Below are 19,006 nucleotides of genomic sequence, written 5' to 3'. Positions count from 1 at the left end.
AAAAATTACATTGAATATTAATGTCTTGTAAATTCAAATTGCCGTCTGTCTTCATGTTGCTGTCAGTGTACGCACTCGACTGTCTGTGCCCGAGATGCATCGCTAACGTCTCTGTAAATGAATACAAGCTTCGGTTGACCTGTCTGTAATTAGATTAGACCGTCGTTTTAATTGGATCGTCACTCACCCCGACTTGGAAGTTTCCTACGAAGTAGTCAAGGTTTGCCTGGATGAAGCTGATGTTCTGAAGCCCGAGCTGTGAGCTTCTGTCTCTTGCTCTAACCAGAGACTCTTCTTTGTTTTCTATAAGGATGACCTAAAGGAAAAAAAACAATCTTACTATACCACACTGTTTCCTGTTTCAGCACACCCTACTGTATTTATACAGTACACTCAATGATCACTTTATCAGAAACACCTTTACAAATGCACTCACTCATGTATCTCTAATCAACAAATCGTATAATCAGTGCAATGCATAAAATCATACAGATACAGGCCAGAAGCTTCAGGTAATATCCACATCAACCATCAGAATGGGGAAAAAAAAAAGTGATATCAGTGATTTTCACCATAGCACGATTGTTAGTGCCAGATGGGCTGGTTTGAGTATTTTGATAACTGCTGATCTCCTGGGATTTTCACAGTTTCAGAGTGGCGCCATAAAGAAAAAACATCCAGCGAGCATCAGTTCTGCAGACAGCCTTCTACAGCCTTGTTGATGAAAGAGGTTAAAGGTGGGGTGCACGATATTTCAAAAATGCTTCAGAAAACTGAGTCGGGCCGACTAACAAAACAAACTTGTAGCCAATTAGCAGAAAGGAGCGTCTCTCCTCAATATGCGGCAAAGAGAGTGTTCAGTGCGCTTGTCTGACATTAGCAGAAAGCGACTGAAACACTGACATGGCGGATACCTGCAGTTTCCTCTGCCTCGGGTTCTAGGTGTTTGAACGTCGTCTTCCGCGTGAGACAGAGATAAACCTTTCACGGTACAACACACAGTACTACAAAAACACATTTGTACGTATTACCATAGTATTACTCATTGAGTTCATTTATTGATAAAAATATCCCCTCAGCCAGCTGCCCCAGCAGGTTCCACCATAATAGTTGCCTGGGTTACTTATGTATGTGTGGGGCAGAGCTATCTAAACAGGGGTGACACCCATTTGGGTTAGGAGCGTGTTTGTTTAGGTGAATTTAAATGTCAACATTGGCTTTCAAACATTGTGCACCGCACCTTTAATGGAGAATGGCTACACTGGTTTGAGCTGACAGAAATGAAATAATACCTCAGATAATCACTCTGAATAATTGTGGTGGGCTGAAAAGCATCTCAGAACATACAGCTGGTTGAACTGTGAGGTGGACGAGTTAAACAGAAGATGAGAAGGACGTGTTCCATTTCTGTCACCCCAAAACAGGAAGCTGTGGCTGCAATGGGCACAGAGTCATCAAAACTAGACAGTTAAAGACTGGGAAATGCAATCAGGTCTGATCAATCTCGATTTATTCTGAAGCGCACAGAACGTAAGGCCAGAATCTGGGATGAATTCAGGATGAATTCATGGATGGCATTAAACCTGCATTGTGACATCTGTCCAGACTGGTGGAGGTGGAGTAATAGTGTGGGGAATGTTTTCTTCACACACATATAGGCTTTTAATACCAATCAATCATCACATCCTAATTGAACATCGTTGTTATCACAATTTAACATCTTCTATTGGCTGCTTACAGCATGAAAAAAACATAAATCATCTAAGACTGGTGTCATGAACAGAACAGAAGATACGCTGGATAAAAGTGCACCTGAAAAATCTGCAGGGATGGATTGTATGATGCAACCATATCGACATGGAGCAGAATCTCAAAAGAATATGTCCAACATCTTGTGGAATTCATGCCTTGAAGAATTGAGGCTGTATTGAGAGCCAAGGAAGGCACTTCCTATTATTAATACAGCATTCCTAATAAAGTGTACAGTGAGTGTAAACCTAAGCTTTCAATAAATCATTACTGATCTCTGGCATCAGTGTAAGTCGAGTCAGAGTGAGTTTATAAACCCCAGACATCACTGAGCTACCTGGAGGTAAATACTCCAGTCTTCGTTTTAGACGCGTGTAGAATTTCATCTCCGCCTCGACTAAAGACGAACAAAAGAAGAAAGCGATGCCGACTTACCCGACACTGAGGAAGTGTGTGTGCCAAAACAATCCCAACATGGCCCTGAAATGAAACACACAAACAAAAGAAGAAAGTCTCAAGATGCAGCTTTCAAAGTACCATCAGATCAAAGGCTGGCCGTCATAGCCGAGCTCCGTCCGTCAGAGTTTTGCCCTGCGAGCCTCAACGCCTGTGAACTGCACATGAAAGACTGAATATCCAGAAATGGTTGCTGTGCACGGCATAACAAAAACACCAAAGAACATGACAGTGTGTATATGTACATGTGTCAGTCTCACACACTATACAATGTGAGAGAAATAAAGTTAAAAATGGTTTGGGGCAAGTGGGTCACTGCTTTAAGAGAACTGATTAAGCTGATATAAATAGTATTTTCAAACCTTTCTGTTACAATACAGTTAAAGTTGAACTTTGGAGTGTGAACGAATGTAAGGTTTTTCTTTTTGGCCAAAATTCAGTCACAGCAACAAGTGTTCCTGCTATGAGTCGCTGAGGTAAAATCAGTTATGATGTGAATATAACGACTTTGAATAATCTATGAATAATGTTTGCATTATATATACAGTATATATATATATATATATATATATATATATATATATATATATATATATATATATATATATATATATATATACTGGAAGCTCAGTAGTTAAGATGTTGGACTGTTCATTAGAAGGTTGTGAGTTCAAATCCCAGCACCAATAAGCTGCAACTTCTGCGGCCTTAAGCAATGCCCTTAACTTTCATTTGCTTATGTGTATAAATAAGGTCAATGTAAGTTGCTCTGGATATCTCTAATTTGCATGTTGTATGAATAAAGGCTCGGGTGAACAGGCCAATTTATAGTGAGGTCCAAATGCAAGTTTTTTATTTTAATCTTAGATTATTTTGACCAAATCTGCCGTCTTTGAACTACTGTTGCTTTGTGGTCGGGTCTTCATCAGTAATAATTTGGAATTAGTGTTGGGTTTGTGATGAACTTTGAAATTGCGCTAACCCGTTAGTTCCTCAGGAGCTCCGGGTTGCTTAATTCCGCTCGACTACAAACTGTTGTAGAAAGAACATTATTTACATTGGTGTTATTTCGTGTCCAGTGTCGCACAAATGTGGATGAGGTTCACTTCTGAGTCTGGTTCATCTCAAGGTTTCTTCCTCATATCATCTCAGGGACTTTTTCATTACCTCCATCACCTCAGCCTTGTTCATTTGGAATAGATGTTAGAAATACATAGTAACTTAATTAAGCTGCTTTGAGAAAATGTGAATTGTTAAAAATGGTGTACACATAAATTGAATTGAATTAAATCTTTTTTTTTTTTGTCTGAAATGTGGCAGTTTAGTTTTCAGTAGCATCAGTACCCACCACAAAAAAAATAGGATGGTCTTCATTTACAGTTTCCAAATTCAATATTTACATAAGAAACCTTTCAGACTTACTCCTCCACTGCAGAAGTCCACTATAGTGTGATTAGTACCAGCCAGCATCTTCACCATGGCGACAAGATTGTTCAGCTGCTGCCGCTTACGTAGAGCTCGAGTGTCTGACATCTTACCTGAGAACAAATGATAAACGACTCATCACAAAGTCTGTACAATAAAGATACCAAAATATGACAGATTATAAAGTTGGAGATTACTGTAACTGTACAAATTCACTAGACTAAAGATGAATTACAATTTATTTTATAACGGTTTTAGGAAATATAAGAGCCACCAAGGCTTGACATATTTTACGCATATACAGTATGTATTTATTATTGAGAGTTTCTATTAAGCATATGCTCAGGTCCACTATTATAAACTTGTTTTTGGGCTTAATTAGCTTAGTTCACACCTTCTGTTAGTCTTCAGTACAAACAACAGTTCAACAACCTCGAAAATCAAGTAGGATGTTAATGACAGTTACAGAAAGATCGGCTGCTTCATTAAAAAAAAAACCTCTTTTGTATAATTATCACTTTTGTCTTCTTTCTATCCTCTTTTAAAATTTACACCCGCTAATATATATATATATATATATATATGCATGCAAAATTTGATGCAAGTTTTCTTCACTCTTAGAAACAAATGATGCAATTCCAACCTTCAAATTTTCATTTCCTGAAAGAGATTGAAAGACGAAGAAAGAATATGGGTTATCAAGAATCCAAGGAAACCTTTAAAGAAAAAAAAAAGAATCACACCTCTAGATGAAAAATATAGCTCTGTGATGAAAGAAAAATAAAGAAAGTTTGTGTGTGACGCACGAAGCATGCAACGCAGCAGTATACGCAAAATAGTTACTGGTTTTGTTGTATATAATTGTATATATAACATAAAATGTTGTTTTGTTTTTTTTTTGGCAGAATTTTTTTTTTTTGCCAAATAAGTGTCATTTAAAATTAGAACTTACCCACACATGAATACGCCTTATGTAGGTTGCTGACTACCAGTATATCTGTGGAACACCATTAAATCTGAACACTCATATGACCAGGTGTAAATGTTTAGTTACTTATTACTTATTTCTTATTATTTACTTATTACTTTATTTATGTAATTACTTCCTTAAGTGAAAAAAAACAATAAAATCTATCCACTTTGTTGCAGATCTATCCATCCATCCATCCATCCATCCAACTCACTTCTCTCAATCTCTGCAGAAATATAGAAATGTTCTCTCTCTCATGAGAAATGTTCTCATGGTTCTCTCTCTCTCTCTCTCTCTCTCTCTCTCTCTCTCTCTCTCTCCCTCCCTCCCCTCCCCTCCCACCCGAAAAATAATCAACAATCACTGACACCACCCCAAAGTTGTCCACCAAATGCTAAATATATAGGCAACACTAATTTAAAACTTTATAGAGTTAAAAACTATGAAATGCCATTCTTTAAATCCTTTATTTATTAAAGAATAACATTTCATACTATTTAACTCTATAAAGTTTTAAATGAGTGTTGCAGAATGTCTGCAACACAAGTTAGCTCCTGATATCACCTACATTATAGCAGCTATAAACAGGCAGCTTTTCACAAGCCACTTTTTTCTCTCTGTTACTAAGACAAGCTTGTCATTTTATTGCCATGTTAGTTTTCATGCATTCAGTGACTCACATCAACAAAGAGGTCAAAAGTCATTTCTTTTCAACGAGAGCTGGCGGTTTCCAGAAACAGGAGAGACAGTGAGCTTTGACGACTAGATGTGGGCGTGTCCAGCAATTTAACAAATATTAAATGCAAAAAATTATGCAAATATGGAAGACCGTAGAGGTCACGTGATCCGTGTCAAAGAGCACACACCACTTCTTCATCTCGTATGAGATTTTATACATAAGCACCAAACTGATTTGTTAAGAGAAATGTTAGTTGTGTCACCCATTGATAAACATTATTACTACGGCAAAGAAACACCACTAGAGACTCCTTCCATAAATGTCCAATCAAGATCTCCTTCCAAGAAATCCTCGTTATATCATTACAACAAAGAATAACATTGGAATCTGTGATCTGTCTTGCAGCAGGTTGAATTATTTTAACCAATCAGAATATGAGAATTCAACAACAATGGATATAAATAAATAAATGATTGTGCACACGGTTACTTCATTAGAGACATAAGTGGTAAAAATCTTAATGCGCAGCATGGTGTACATTTACACACTCTGAGAAAGATTTTATTTAACAGAGAATACTACACTTAAAGAAGCAAGCAAGCCTTTTCTGAAGTCAAGGTAGGGCGTCTCTTTCGGTGATTCATGGCCCCGTTGTGCCCATAGCAATCTAGATAACGCGTCCAGAGAAAATTAAAAAAAAAAAAAAAAAAGATATATAAAGCAATGAATCCTATATCTCTCAATTGACTGTAAGCAAAAACAAAGGCGGCATCACATTATCATCTCCCGAGTCACACATCTGATCTCTTCCTCACTCTGAAACGCGTTCACATGGTGCACTATGATATAAACCGCAGTGTGGAAAGCAGGACAGTGGGCACAAGGTTAATGAAAGTGACTGTGGTTCCTTCTATAGGTAGAGAATCACAACTGAGAAACAAATAAGTAGGATATCAGTATAGACTAGATATGTAGGGATGCAGTTCCCATAAATCAACCAACCAACCAATCAATCAATCCACAAACCCCTACAAAAAGCTTTTATAAAACTCTAAAGCCTTTTTCCCTTTAGAGGTTTCCTCTGGGTCCAAGATGCCCTGACCAGGATTAACAATTTAGAAAAGATGTAAAGCACATGATCAATCTGGGAACCGTGTCCACAAACCGGTTTGTTTTCGTTTCCTCACAATTTTGTTTGTTCCTCACAATCTCTTATTAGCTGAACAATCTGGCAACCTATTAAAAAAGCTCATTTTTATCTATAATTCAGTACAGAAGCTTTTCATGCAAATGTTTAACTGGCAGAAAGAGCTAAACAGATGCAACGATATGATGTGTGAAGTTTCTTCTTAAAAAGGAAAAAACATCTAAAGATGTCCCAAATTAATTTGACATTAATGAGGCAATTTTTTGCTAAAAGTTTGATGAACAGATAATGAACAGGAAGCAAACAAGAACAAGATCTTTCAACTTCAAAATAAAGTCAGTCTTCTGAACAGCTAGCACTCAATAAACTAAATAAAATACCAATAATCTAAAAACTGATCTGGAATCTGCATGTGTGTAAGTTCACATCATCACACAAGGCATATGGCAATAACAATTAGCCTTTCAAAGATGTTGATTAGAAGGTTAACGGTTTGTCATGATCGGTTGATTGATGGTGGTCCATATCCGAGTTTTCCTCCATTTATAGAACCTCCTTTGATCTGATCATTTGTTTCATTTAACAGAAAAATGTTTTCAGCACCATATGTGTCAGGGCAGAATGGTTTCCATCACCTTCACACCGACACAAACTCTTCGCTTCCTGCAACTGTGCGTGACAAAGCATTTACTAAAAGTGGTTTCTCATCAAAGAGGTGAGAGACAGAACATTTCAACACTCGGCTCAAGCATCTCTCATCAGGTTTATTAATAATTGTGTATGCAAGATGATAAAATAGCCATGGCGGACGGCCCAGGTGGTTTGATTCCTCAGCCGCGTTCCAGGCCACGGCTTCGGTCCCTGTGGCTGGTTGTGATTGGCAGGAAAATGGGATATTTAAAAGTTAGCAAACAAGGTCTAAACAAGCAAAATTGCACTGTATCCAGCAAGCTTTCAGAAAGTGGGTACTAGGGAGATGGAGGTTTGGCGGCATTTAATAAATAATGAGTGCGTGGGTATTAGCGGAGATGCCAAGTTGGAGTGTGAGACACAAAGTTGGAGAGTTAAAATAGAAATGAGGCAATCCCCGATGCCTGCCAATTCAACTCCCACAGGAACATAACACATTAGCATGGAGCAGCGCCCAGACATGTAGAGGAAACAGGATGCATGGAATCGAGAAATATAAATTGAAGGCCGAAGGGAAAAAGTTAGAGGGAAAAACAATCAATTCTTCAGTGCACTGCAATTCTCTGCTTATGTGCAGACAATTTAGAAAATGAAACATTTTATCAACTGGTATTCGATAAATAATCCCTTACCAATGATTCTAATAATTCGATACTAGTCAGGATTTCAATGCAGTTAAGTGTTCATGAGCCTGTACTGTTACACTGTCACAGAAAGCAAACAGCAGCAGTACGAAATAGATAAATAAATAAACATACAAATAAATTATATTTATGATTTAAATAGACAGACACACTCACTCACTCACTCACTCACTCACACTCAATTTTATAAAAATTCTATATTTTTACAGAAATGTTTTCATTAGTTATCTACAGTACATATATTTGCCATTAAACATATTTGGCTCAATAAATCAGGAATATTTACATTTACAGTATTCAGCAGATGTCCTCATCCAGAGTGACTTATGTTTGTCTCATTTATACGTCTGAGCAGTTGAGGGTTAAGGCTCGCAAAGGCAGCTCGCAATGGCAGCTTTGTGGTCCTGGGACTTAAACTTACAACCTTCTGATAAATAATCTAACATTTTAACCATTCCTGATTCTGATTGGTCAGAATGTGTTCATTTTCTCTAACAGCAGCTCTGATTGTAGGAATTACAGTCGTGACCTAATGGTTAGAGAGGCTGACTCGTAACCCGAAGGTTGTGGGTTCGAGTCTCAGGCTGGCCACGACTGAGGTGCCCTTGAGCAAGGCACCGAATCCCCCCAACTGCTCCCCGGGCGCCGCAGTATAAATGGCTGCCCACTGCTCCGGGTGTGTGTTCCACGGTGTGTGTGTGCGCACTTTGGATGGGTTAAATGCAGAGAACAAATTCTGAGTATGGGTCACCGAACTTATGGGTCACCGAGCCGTATGTCACGTCACTATACAGTATCTGCACTTTACTCATAACAGTCCTACTCCTAAGTCTATTTCTTTTCTATTCCATTCTATTTCTATGATACGGACTGTCATTAAAAAGCATTTCACTACATGTGATACTGTGTATGAGTCTGTATGTGACCAATACAATTTGAATTTGAGCAACCGCACTTGTTCTAATACATCACCGTTGCTATAGTAACAGCTTCTTCACAGAGACTTGAATCAGAGATGCAGCACATAATCAAAACCTAATAATAAACAGATTTTAAAGAGTTGCTGTTATTTAACAGAGTATAACGGTCACTGATGTGCTGAAGATTTCTGTAAGGAGACGTTTATTTCTCTAACATTTATGGAAAGAGTCTCAGTGTCAGATTTGCTTTCATCAAGACGGAACATTTAGTTTCTCTGTAACGTGACAAGTCATGTTTTTTTGGATTATTTACTTTTTGGATTTTTTCATTTGAGAGTTTTTATTCTGACTGGTTTAATATAAGCCTACGATTTTTTTTTTAATGATAATTAAAAATAGATTGTAAAGACAGGAAGTGGATAACTGAGGGGGAAAAAAAACGATGCACAAAGAACTGATTTAGAATGGTTGCATTTCACCCTGAATTAAATTAGAACATTTGACATTTGTAGGAGAAAAAGGCACAAAAAATAAATAATTAAATATATAAATAAATAAGGGAAAAAAGGCAGCCCTGAATTTGCCCAGCAATTATCATTCTATTAGAGACAGACAAAGAAGGAAATGATGAATGAAAGGGAACAGAACTGCTAATTGTGTTGCTTAAAAAGCCTTTTGGAATTCTGTGTGTGTGTGTGTGTGTGTGTGTGTGCATGAGTGTGTTGTACTGTCTCTTTTCTACTCTCGGGACACAGGCAGTGAGAAACTAGACTTTCTGTAGATATCAGCCTGCATGTTTGACTCACCAACTCACCTGTGTGAGCTTCAGTGTGAGTCAGACGTACATGATGATAATTTACACCAATTCCAAAACCCATACTTACAGCAGCTACAACAAGATTTACAGTTCACTGTGACATATTTCTGGCTTGCCAGATTGAAGGAAACACACACACACACAAACACACACACACACACACACACACAGAATGTCAATTTTACAGTGTATTAGTGTGACAATCTTCATTCATTAAACATTTATTTCCATTTCTTTTTCCTAGAGAACAAATTACTAGAACAGATGGGTTTTTGACATCGCACGTTGTGCAACTAATGTAGAGTAATATGTTACAACAATAAGATGACAGTTAACCACAAATTAACATGATTCATCAAATGGCTTCAGAATAATAACGATTCAAAATGGCACTTTATTGTGAAGCCTTATAAAATGTTCATGAAACTTTCAGAAAATTATTTTCGAATTTCTCCCAATTTGCAGGAGGGCAGTGCAATATCAACTCAGGTCAATTAGATTTTATTGGCATTTTGACCATATTTAGCTTAGGCAATACAGAATAACATAGAAAAGACCTTCCTCTCGGACCCTGGTGCTACATAAAACAACAAGAAATAGGGAAAAAGAAGGAAAAAAACCCACAAAAAAATGGTTAAGTCTCTGTGTTGTTGATCAGATGTTCAGGGTTCAAGCCCCAGCATGGCCAAGCTGCCCCTTTTGGGCCCTTGTGCAAGGCCCTTAACCCTCTCTGCTCCAGGGGTGCTGTATAATGGCTGACCCTGTACTCTGACCTCCAACCTCCAAAGTTGGGAAATGTGAAGAAATAATTTCACTGTGCTTTAATGTACATGTGACAAAATAAAGACTTTTATTCTATAGTGCTGGATGAAATCAACAACAAACACGAAAAGACTCCCAAGCCTCTGATCACTGAAATCTGGAAATATCGGTATAAAGTGTTATTTTTTCTTGAAATATTTTTAGAAATATTTACACAAAAATGTGTATGTAAGTAATATATACTAAAATGACCAATTACAAATTTTGGGAATTTTGGGTAGTGTTTGTTTATTTTTGTACACATTCTTAAAAATGCCTTTAAACTAATTAGTGTGTATATACTTAGTAATAAGGTGAATATACACACAACAGTACACTTTATACAACCTGTAAAATGCCTCTAATGACTTTGTTACTTGCAATAAACACATCTCAATAATCAAGTCATTACACTTATATGCAATCTTGTGTATATATATATATATATATATATATATATATATATATATATATATATATATATATATATATATATATCACAGCGTGCTCTATTCTTCCTTTCATAAGCGGCTGAGAGTTAAGTTGAATTTTGTTGTATTGTATATGATCACAGCATCTTTATGTATCACATATTGTCTTTTCTAACCATTTTTTTTTTAAAATAACAATTAAACTCTCAGACTGTTAGCTGTTTAATTCTTGACTCTGATTGGACAGATGATGTTTATTCGGTTTTCTACGCGCTCAAACATTAATGCTGACTGTAACTCAAATGACTGATTTAGATTCATTACACTCATCCTAATGCTGTACATTATTGGTTGCTATAGTAACAGCTCACTCTAAGAGAATTAGATTGCAGATGTGGCACATAATCTAATAATAATTATTTTTATATAACAAAGGAAGATTAATAGAAAGAGAGAGAGAGAGAGAGAGAGAGAGAGAGAGAGAGAGAGAGAGAGAGAGAGAAGTTGGTGACTGTGACAATTTTGCTTGTTGCTGCTATAACGTAAGAGATCACAGAAAAAAAATTGCTCCATGACATTAAATGCAACTATATATAAAACGGACAAATTCAACTTTTACTTGCTGCCAAATCACTAGAGTACAAACTAAATAAAATACTTTGGGATGCGCGTGCTTTTATTGTTTAATAATTGACTGAGTTATTCACAGCCCTCTGCACCACAGTCATTGATTATTTTCCTCTAATAGCATGCCTTTTACTCCTGACTCAGCATTTTGTGCTGAATCTGTAGCTTCAGATTTTTTTCTGCTTTTTCAGAGTAACACCAATTTTTATATTCATGAAACTACAAGAATCTGGGTATGATATGAGGAAAATATCAGCCAGCCCATTTTACAGCACAATACTCGATATTATTTCAAATCAACTGATTCGATAAAAAAGTACCAAATTGAACTGGTGCATCGCAAATGACTTATGCATTACAAAACCAGCACCGAAGCAAGCGCTTATGCAAACATGCTATTTCCGGCGATGCTGTTAAGGGACTTGCGGTACAACGTTGCCCTGCAGCTCCTGTGCATTTGGCATCGAGCCACTCGCTTTCACATTTTCTTTTTCTCTAAAAGCTAACAGCAGTGTTCTTTAGGTCTGAAATCTCAGAAGCGATATGAAGGATTAGTCAGACCTGCATTCACAGAGCATGCAAACGCTATTTTTGTCTTCTCAGGATTAGAGCCATGTAGCGCTCTGTCAATGCAATACAGGAAGGCGAGCACGTGTGTGTACCTGAGCCAACGGGAACCGTATATAATTAACTTTATTAGACAGCCATAACTGCAGCTCTGTCTCCATCCAGCTCGTCAAGCGTTTACACCCTGTCAGATGTGAGATGGTGCCAGGCGCCGACTCAGTGGAGCACATAAATACTCATCACACGTTTGGGAGGAAGGTAATCTCGAGCATTAAATAAGACTGAGATCAGGAAAATAAGTTCAAAATGTAATCTTAAACACATTTAACTACATTGAATCAGTGCACTTTTTAGTGGGAGGAAATTGGACACTTTTGGTTATTTAATAGACCTCGAGTCCATACATTCACATTAAGTTTACACACGAGGCTTGACTTTATAACCATCAACAAAAAAGTATAATGAAATCATAAACACTTAAAACATTCAATTAATAGAGGGGAAAAATGTACTCAGACACCACAAATTACCAACATTAAGAGATCAAGAGTTGTCTGTTGGCAAATTACAGCTTTAAATCATTTACTGTTAGGAGCAATGATTTTTTTTTTTTTTTTTTTGCAGAAGCATTGTGGTTTGTTTTTGGCTCCTTCTGCTTAACAAATCATCTTCCATTCCCCAAAGTTATAAGAACCCCACAATTGCTGGATTCACGATTTCAAAACTCTCCACAAATGTTCAATGGGATTCAAGTAAAGAAACAGTGAAGGCTATTTTGGTATTCTTTGGTGGTATGTTCAGGGACACAGTCCTTAAACCTCAAAACATCCCCAAGATTGAGTTTTTTGGATGATGAGATGAACTTCTCTTCTCATATGACCTTAAACATTGGTCCATTCATCATGCTCTCACCACCATAATTCACTAAGAGTATGGCTTTCTTAAGATAATCTTGAGAACTATTCTTTCTCTGAACACAATGAGCTAAATTACTGGAATAGAGTATTATTGTTCTCAAATGCTTTCAGAATCTTCCTGTCTGTGACTTTTTAATTTTTTTGCATACGAGTTTGGAATAAGGTGAAGGAACAGAAATGATTGTGCTGCAGTCCATTGCTTATTATTCTGTGTAACTGCTCTTCCTGCTGCCTCAATTAGACATAATGATATTTTGTGTCATGAAGCATATATATCCACCTGATTTCTGTTTATAGTAACAGCAATATATTATATTAATATTCATATATTTTGTTTATAGCACATAACATTCTGTAAATTTCAGTTTATACTAATAGCCATCTGCATATTATATTCATAGTACATATATATTCATCTGTATATTATGTGCATAGTACATATATATTTATCTGTATATTATGTTCATAGTACATATATATTTATCTGTATATTATGTTCATAGTACATATATATTTATCTGTATATTATGTTCATAGTACATATATATTTATCTGTATATTATGTTCATAGTACATATATATTTATCTGCATATTATATTCATAGTACATCTATATTTATCTGTATATTATGTTCATAGTACATATATATTTATCTGTATATTATGTTCATAGTACATATATATTTATCTGTATATTATGTTCATAGTACTGAACATATATATTTATCTGTATATTATGTTCATAGTACATATATACAGTATTCATCTGTATATTATGTTTATATTACGTTCATAGTACATATATATTCATCTGTATATTATATTCAGAGTACATACACATCTGTAAATTACTGTTTATAGTAATAGCCATATATTTTGTTACATCCTTCTGTAGATTTCAGTTATAATTATAGCCATCTGTATATTATGTTCATAGTACACACACATCTGTAAATTACTTCTATATTACCACTTTATTTAACTTATTTAAATCTTGTTAAAACTGTATATCCTGCACTTGCTGCTATTGCACTCTGGTTAGACCTAAACTGCATTTCGTTGCCTTGTACTTGTACATGTGTAATGACAATAAAGTTGAATCTAATCTAATCTAATCTGGATGTAAAAATAAATAACTAAATAAATAAAAAAGTGCACCATGGAAACGTGCGATTCAAGTCATGGAAATCAGAATACTATTAATGTGATCGCCTTTGAGATATGAAGTAAATTCTCAAAGCTGTTACGTTACTCGGAATCATTACAACCAACAAAAATGATTGTATGATTAAACCACCACATTATAACAGTGCAAAAGAGTGCTTGAGGAGCTTTCAGGTAACTGCCAAGACTGTGGAAATCGGGCAGTTTAGCCAACTTTGGAGCTCTTCTATGGAGTTCATTAAATTTCTCACTCTCACTCACTCATTTTCTACTGAATGAGTGCCTATCTCAGGCGTCATTGGGCATCAAGGCAGGATACACCCTGGACGGAGTGGAAACCCATCGCAGGGCACACACACACTCTCATTCACTCACGCAATCAAACAGTACGGACAATTTTCCAGAGATGCCAATCAACCTACCATGCATGTCTTTGGACCGGGGAGGAAACCGGAGTACCCGGAGGAAACCCCCGAGGCACGGGGAGAACATGCAAACTCCACACACAAGGCGGAGGCGGGAATCGAACCCCCAACCCTGGAGGTGTGAGGCGAACGTGCTAACCACTAAGCCACCGTGACCCCTCATTAAATTTCAGTCTCCAAATTAAAATCTAAATATTTGGTAACATATATTTATTTTTAATATCTGTTAAATCTGTCAATTGTTTTGTTAACAATATTAAATCTCTGTTCATTTTTTTAAATTTTATTTATTTATTTATTTATTTTTTTTTTACTGTTTTGCATTGTTTATGATAAAATCTTTCTTTTCTTGGTTTCTTCATTAACAAGTTTTGTTCAAACTGGTGATTTTAGGCACCAGGGAACCCAGATTTATGTTGGTCTTGTAAACATATAATATGTACTTCACTGTAGAAATAATAATCGGTGACTTTCCAGTGTCTGTATATATTTTCGTAGGATTACTCTTGACTATATTTCCATTCATAAACAGATCCTCCACATAAAATAAGCTGATTTAAATAAAGTTTTCTGTAAGATGATGCTTGTTTATGGAAGAAGTCTACAGTGTCACAGGAAAGTCTTTTTGCATACATGATGCAAACATGCTATGACAATGTACCTATAAATGGATAACAAGTATGATGTGCCATTCTTTGATTGATAAAATCTGTATTTGCTCATGAATTTCTGCTAAAGGAATACAACATGCTTTGAAAGTTCACTTTTCATTTAGTATATTAGAATTTCTCACCATTTCAATGCTCCATGTTTGGTCCAGCTGTATGATGAATACTTTTATGCTTGGTTTACTTTGAACACAACACTTATTCTAAAAGCGTGTGCACACTTGTGCAACCTGGTTAGAGTAAATGTTTTTATTTTTCCTTTTTCACACTAAGGGCAGAAAAAGGTCTAAGGATTTATCTTGGTTTCATTTTTTTTGTATATTTAATGTGTAGGCATTTCACACTGTACACTGTTTGACACTGGGGTTAATGAGTTAATACTGCAAAAGTGCTGCTAAGCCTCCTTCGGAGAAAGGCTTGCTAACCCCGAGTAAAAAGTGGTGCAACCTTCGCTTCAAGCTAGCAGTGTGAAACGTTCCTCTATTCTGGGTTAAACTCTGGGTTTATAGCGATGACAAGAGGGTTATGAACAGTATGGAAAGCCCTTTTGTGTCAGGTTGGCTGAAAGGCACGTCATGGACTGTTTCCTCTGCTACTCAACAGCGGATTTCAAATAGCGAATTTATCCAAAATCAAGTTCTGGAGGAACGCATAGTATGATCAATAACTGACACGCTGTCCTCTGGAAGGATCTGTGTTAAAGGCCATTCATAGCCATTTTTGGTTGAAATTGTACATCTTAAAGGGAACCACCCAGGCAAGGATATAAAATTTGTAGGTTAAAGTGAAAGCAATAAAATGTTCAAATATTATGATAAAAAGAGCTAAAATGGATCAAGTAATCGAGAAATCGTTTACTTTGCTTACAAACCACCAGGTCTCCCTGCAGCACTGCTAAGACTTTTAAACACCAGAATCAACATTTTAATCATATAACACAGAACCACTGGCAAACATTCTTCTTATGAGTTCATACAAATATTATTGGATTAATTGTCCCATCATTTCCCTTTTTTTTTTTTGCGTCTTGGATTTTTTATTTTTTTTTGGATACCTTTGAACTTCCCATGATCTAAAGCCAAACTAAAACTGAGGCTCAAAAATGAAATGTGACTACCAAGAACCTATAGGTGCTGAGAGATTGAACTGATGTGATGGTCTAATCCTGACTTAAAAGAACATTAAAAACCTGTCATTTCACAACTCAACTTGTTCAATTGATCTTTTCAACATGCCTTAATTCAAAGTCTAATTCACTGCCTGTATCCCATGAATTGTTTGAATGATGAGCGCTAGCAGCACTCCAGCATAAGCAGCATGGATTTATGGTGTTATTTAACAACAGTAGGAGATTTGGGCCTAATTGGTTCTCTCTGTATTCGAGTAAAAGTTAAGATACCTGCCTGATTCGACTTACACGTCAGTAGATGAAGGCGGCTCTCACTCATGCAGAGACATGGCTAGATCCAACATCAGTCATGAACTGCACTCCATGACACTGCACAGGAAAATCCTCCTTTGACTGAGTAAATACCACTAGCTTGAAGGATAAATGAGAAATGCCTTTGATAATAAGATAATTCTTTTAAGTTACTGAAGAAAAAGTTCACATTTGTGTTTAGACCTTAGTACTCTGTGATCACTGCCTAAAGAGTTTGCCCCAACAAAGGCTTTCCCCCAATTACCCACTAATCATCCTTTATACTTTTTCTTTACATCCTTTACAATATACATTTTTACAACTTAATCTTACGTGTCATAATTAAATCTAAGCCTCTTATGAGCACGCTTTGATATATATATATATATATATATATATATATATATATATATATATATATATATATATATATATATATACACACAAATACAAGATTGCATATATACAAGATTGCAGATTGCAGATGTGTTTATTACAAGTAACAAAGTCATTAGAGGCATTTTACAGGTTGTATAAAGTGTACTGTTGTGTGTATATTCACCTTATTACTAAGTATATACACACTAATTAGTTTAAAGGCATTTTTAAGAATGTGTACAAAATTAAACAAACACTACTCATTATAACAAAGTTATACCACAGCAGAAAACTTTATCGTGTCCCCAAAGTTTGTAATTGGTCATTTTAGTGTATATTACTTACATACACATTTTTGTGTAAATATTTCAAGAAAAAATAACACTTTGTACCGATATTTCCAGATTTCAGTGATCAGAGGCTTGGGAGTCTTTTCGTGTTTGTTATTGATTTCATCCAGCACTATAGAATAAAAGTCTTTATTTGTCCATTTGTAGGAAAGTGGTAGCTCATCGCTTAAGCTGCCACTGATGGGTCCTTGAGCAAGGCACTTAACCCTCGACTACTTGACTGTATACATTAAATAAGTGTAAATCACTCTGGAAAAGAGCATCTGCCAAAATGCCATCCATGTAATGTAAATGTAACACTACCATGAGGTAAAAATTAATAAAGTTTATTCCAAAGTCTTAGAGAAAGCTGATCACTATGAGGTAGTACACCGTAATTAGTTAATAATTAAAAAAAAGTACGGTACATTTGGTTAAAGCAATCTATTATAATGTTATAAAAAAATCCTCAAATGAAATCAATAAAGCTTTAGATCATACATGAACTCAACAAGATTCTGTCTGCAGTCTGCATATTAAACAAATTTAGGTTAATAATGGCTAAATTACTTAGTTGTCGTAAGAAAAAATTGTGCACTCTAACACTGAGACAATTGCAGTCTGTCGATGACTAGTGAGACTGAGGCGAGGCATCTCTCACAAGGCTGCTCACAAAGACAGGAGCTTAACATATTGTACCACCAGGGCTATCAAGTATCACGCGTTGAGCGTGACAGTCACGCATTTCGGTCTTTTGTCACACTCTCCCACCACAAATTGTATGTCACGCAGAAAAACTATTTATCATATATTTAATAAGCCGCAGCGCCCCAAATGTATCTGTCCGCACCGCTGTCTCTATGGAACTGGGCAGGAATCAAGCGCGTCGCCCCTGGAGTTCTTAGTCGAGCCTGACACTTATCAGCCAATCAAAAAAAAAGAGGCTACACAATAGCCAATCAGAAAATAGCACTATTGTATATGGGAAAGATTTAACGCAACAACCAATGAAAAAAACATTACCGAGGGTATTTTCGATGGTCGGTTTGAACAAAACCTCAACACGAAACAGCTTGTCTCTGGATGGGACATTGTCCTCAATCATGACACTAAAAATGGCTGGGCTTGAGCCGAACTGTTTTAAATGGGGTGTTGCTGGGGGGTTGGAGATGTCACTCTTGCCTGTCTTCAGAACTTGAGAGCCCTGTACCACATTTACTGCTACGGTTGCCTGCTGTGTGAAATTTAATATATTTTTACTGTTTTGTCAAGGATATTTGATCGATAGAGACGCAAGTTAGAGAAGCAATCTTAACTCAGAGAGTATATACAGTAAATGTTTTCTTAATACCAAGACACATGCTTTATATCATCATCCAATATTCTCTACCTGTGTTGTGTCTATGTACCAGTACTGTACTGCTTTCATTAAACCTCTCTGTGTTTAACAACAATTGCTTGTTTTAAAGTAGACTGTCTAGACACAATTGATAAACATAAGCCCTGAGGAAAAGAGAGGGAAAAAATGACACCACAATCTCTGAAACATTATGGAGGACCTATTGACAACTAACTGTTAATCTATTGACAACTAACACACTATTTGTACCATTCTTGTTCCAATTATCTATAATTTCACAAAAATGCAGCTATTACTTACTTGTAATCTCTCATGGAGAGCTCAAATGTCTAAAAAAAGAAAGAAAGTCTTTAGTGTATTCCAAAGATCACCATCCAGTAAAAAGAAATAAAGGGAAGCCTGAAATAAGGGCAATTCAGCGT

General features: G+C 36.2%; 1 protein-coding gene across 1 annotated transcript in view; it reads right to left on the bottom strand.

Annotated features, from left to right (window-relative positions):
- gstcd (glutathione S-transferase, C-terminal domain containing) overlaps window positions 1–19,006 on the bottom strand; it is a 119,318-nt gene that overhangs the window by 32,238 nt on the left and 68,074 nt on the right. The window contains exons 6-8 of the mRNA XM_060871453.1: window positions 3,628–3,743; window positions 2,185–2,229; window positions 188–316 (exon numbers count right to left, since the gene is read on the bottom strand). Coding sequence (XP_060727436.1) covers window positions 188–316; window positions 2,185–2,229; window positions 3,628–3,743 — 290 coding nt within the window. The remainder of the gene's footprint in view (window positions 1–187; window positions 317–2,184; window positions 2,230–3,627; window positions 3,744–19,006) is intronic.

This window comes from Tachysurus vachellii, chromosome 6 (genome assembly GCF_030014155.1).
Source record: "Tachysurus vachellii isolate PV-2020 chromosome 6, HZAU_Pvac_v1, whole genome shotgun sequence".
Lineage (NCBI taxonomy): Eukaryota > Metazoa > Chordata > Actinopteri > Siluriformes > Bagridae > Tachysurus > Tachysurus vachellii.
Note: the sequence above shows the minus strand (reverse complement) of the source record. Positions and strands in the feature narration are given on the sequence as shown.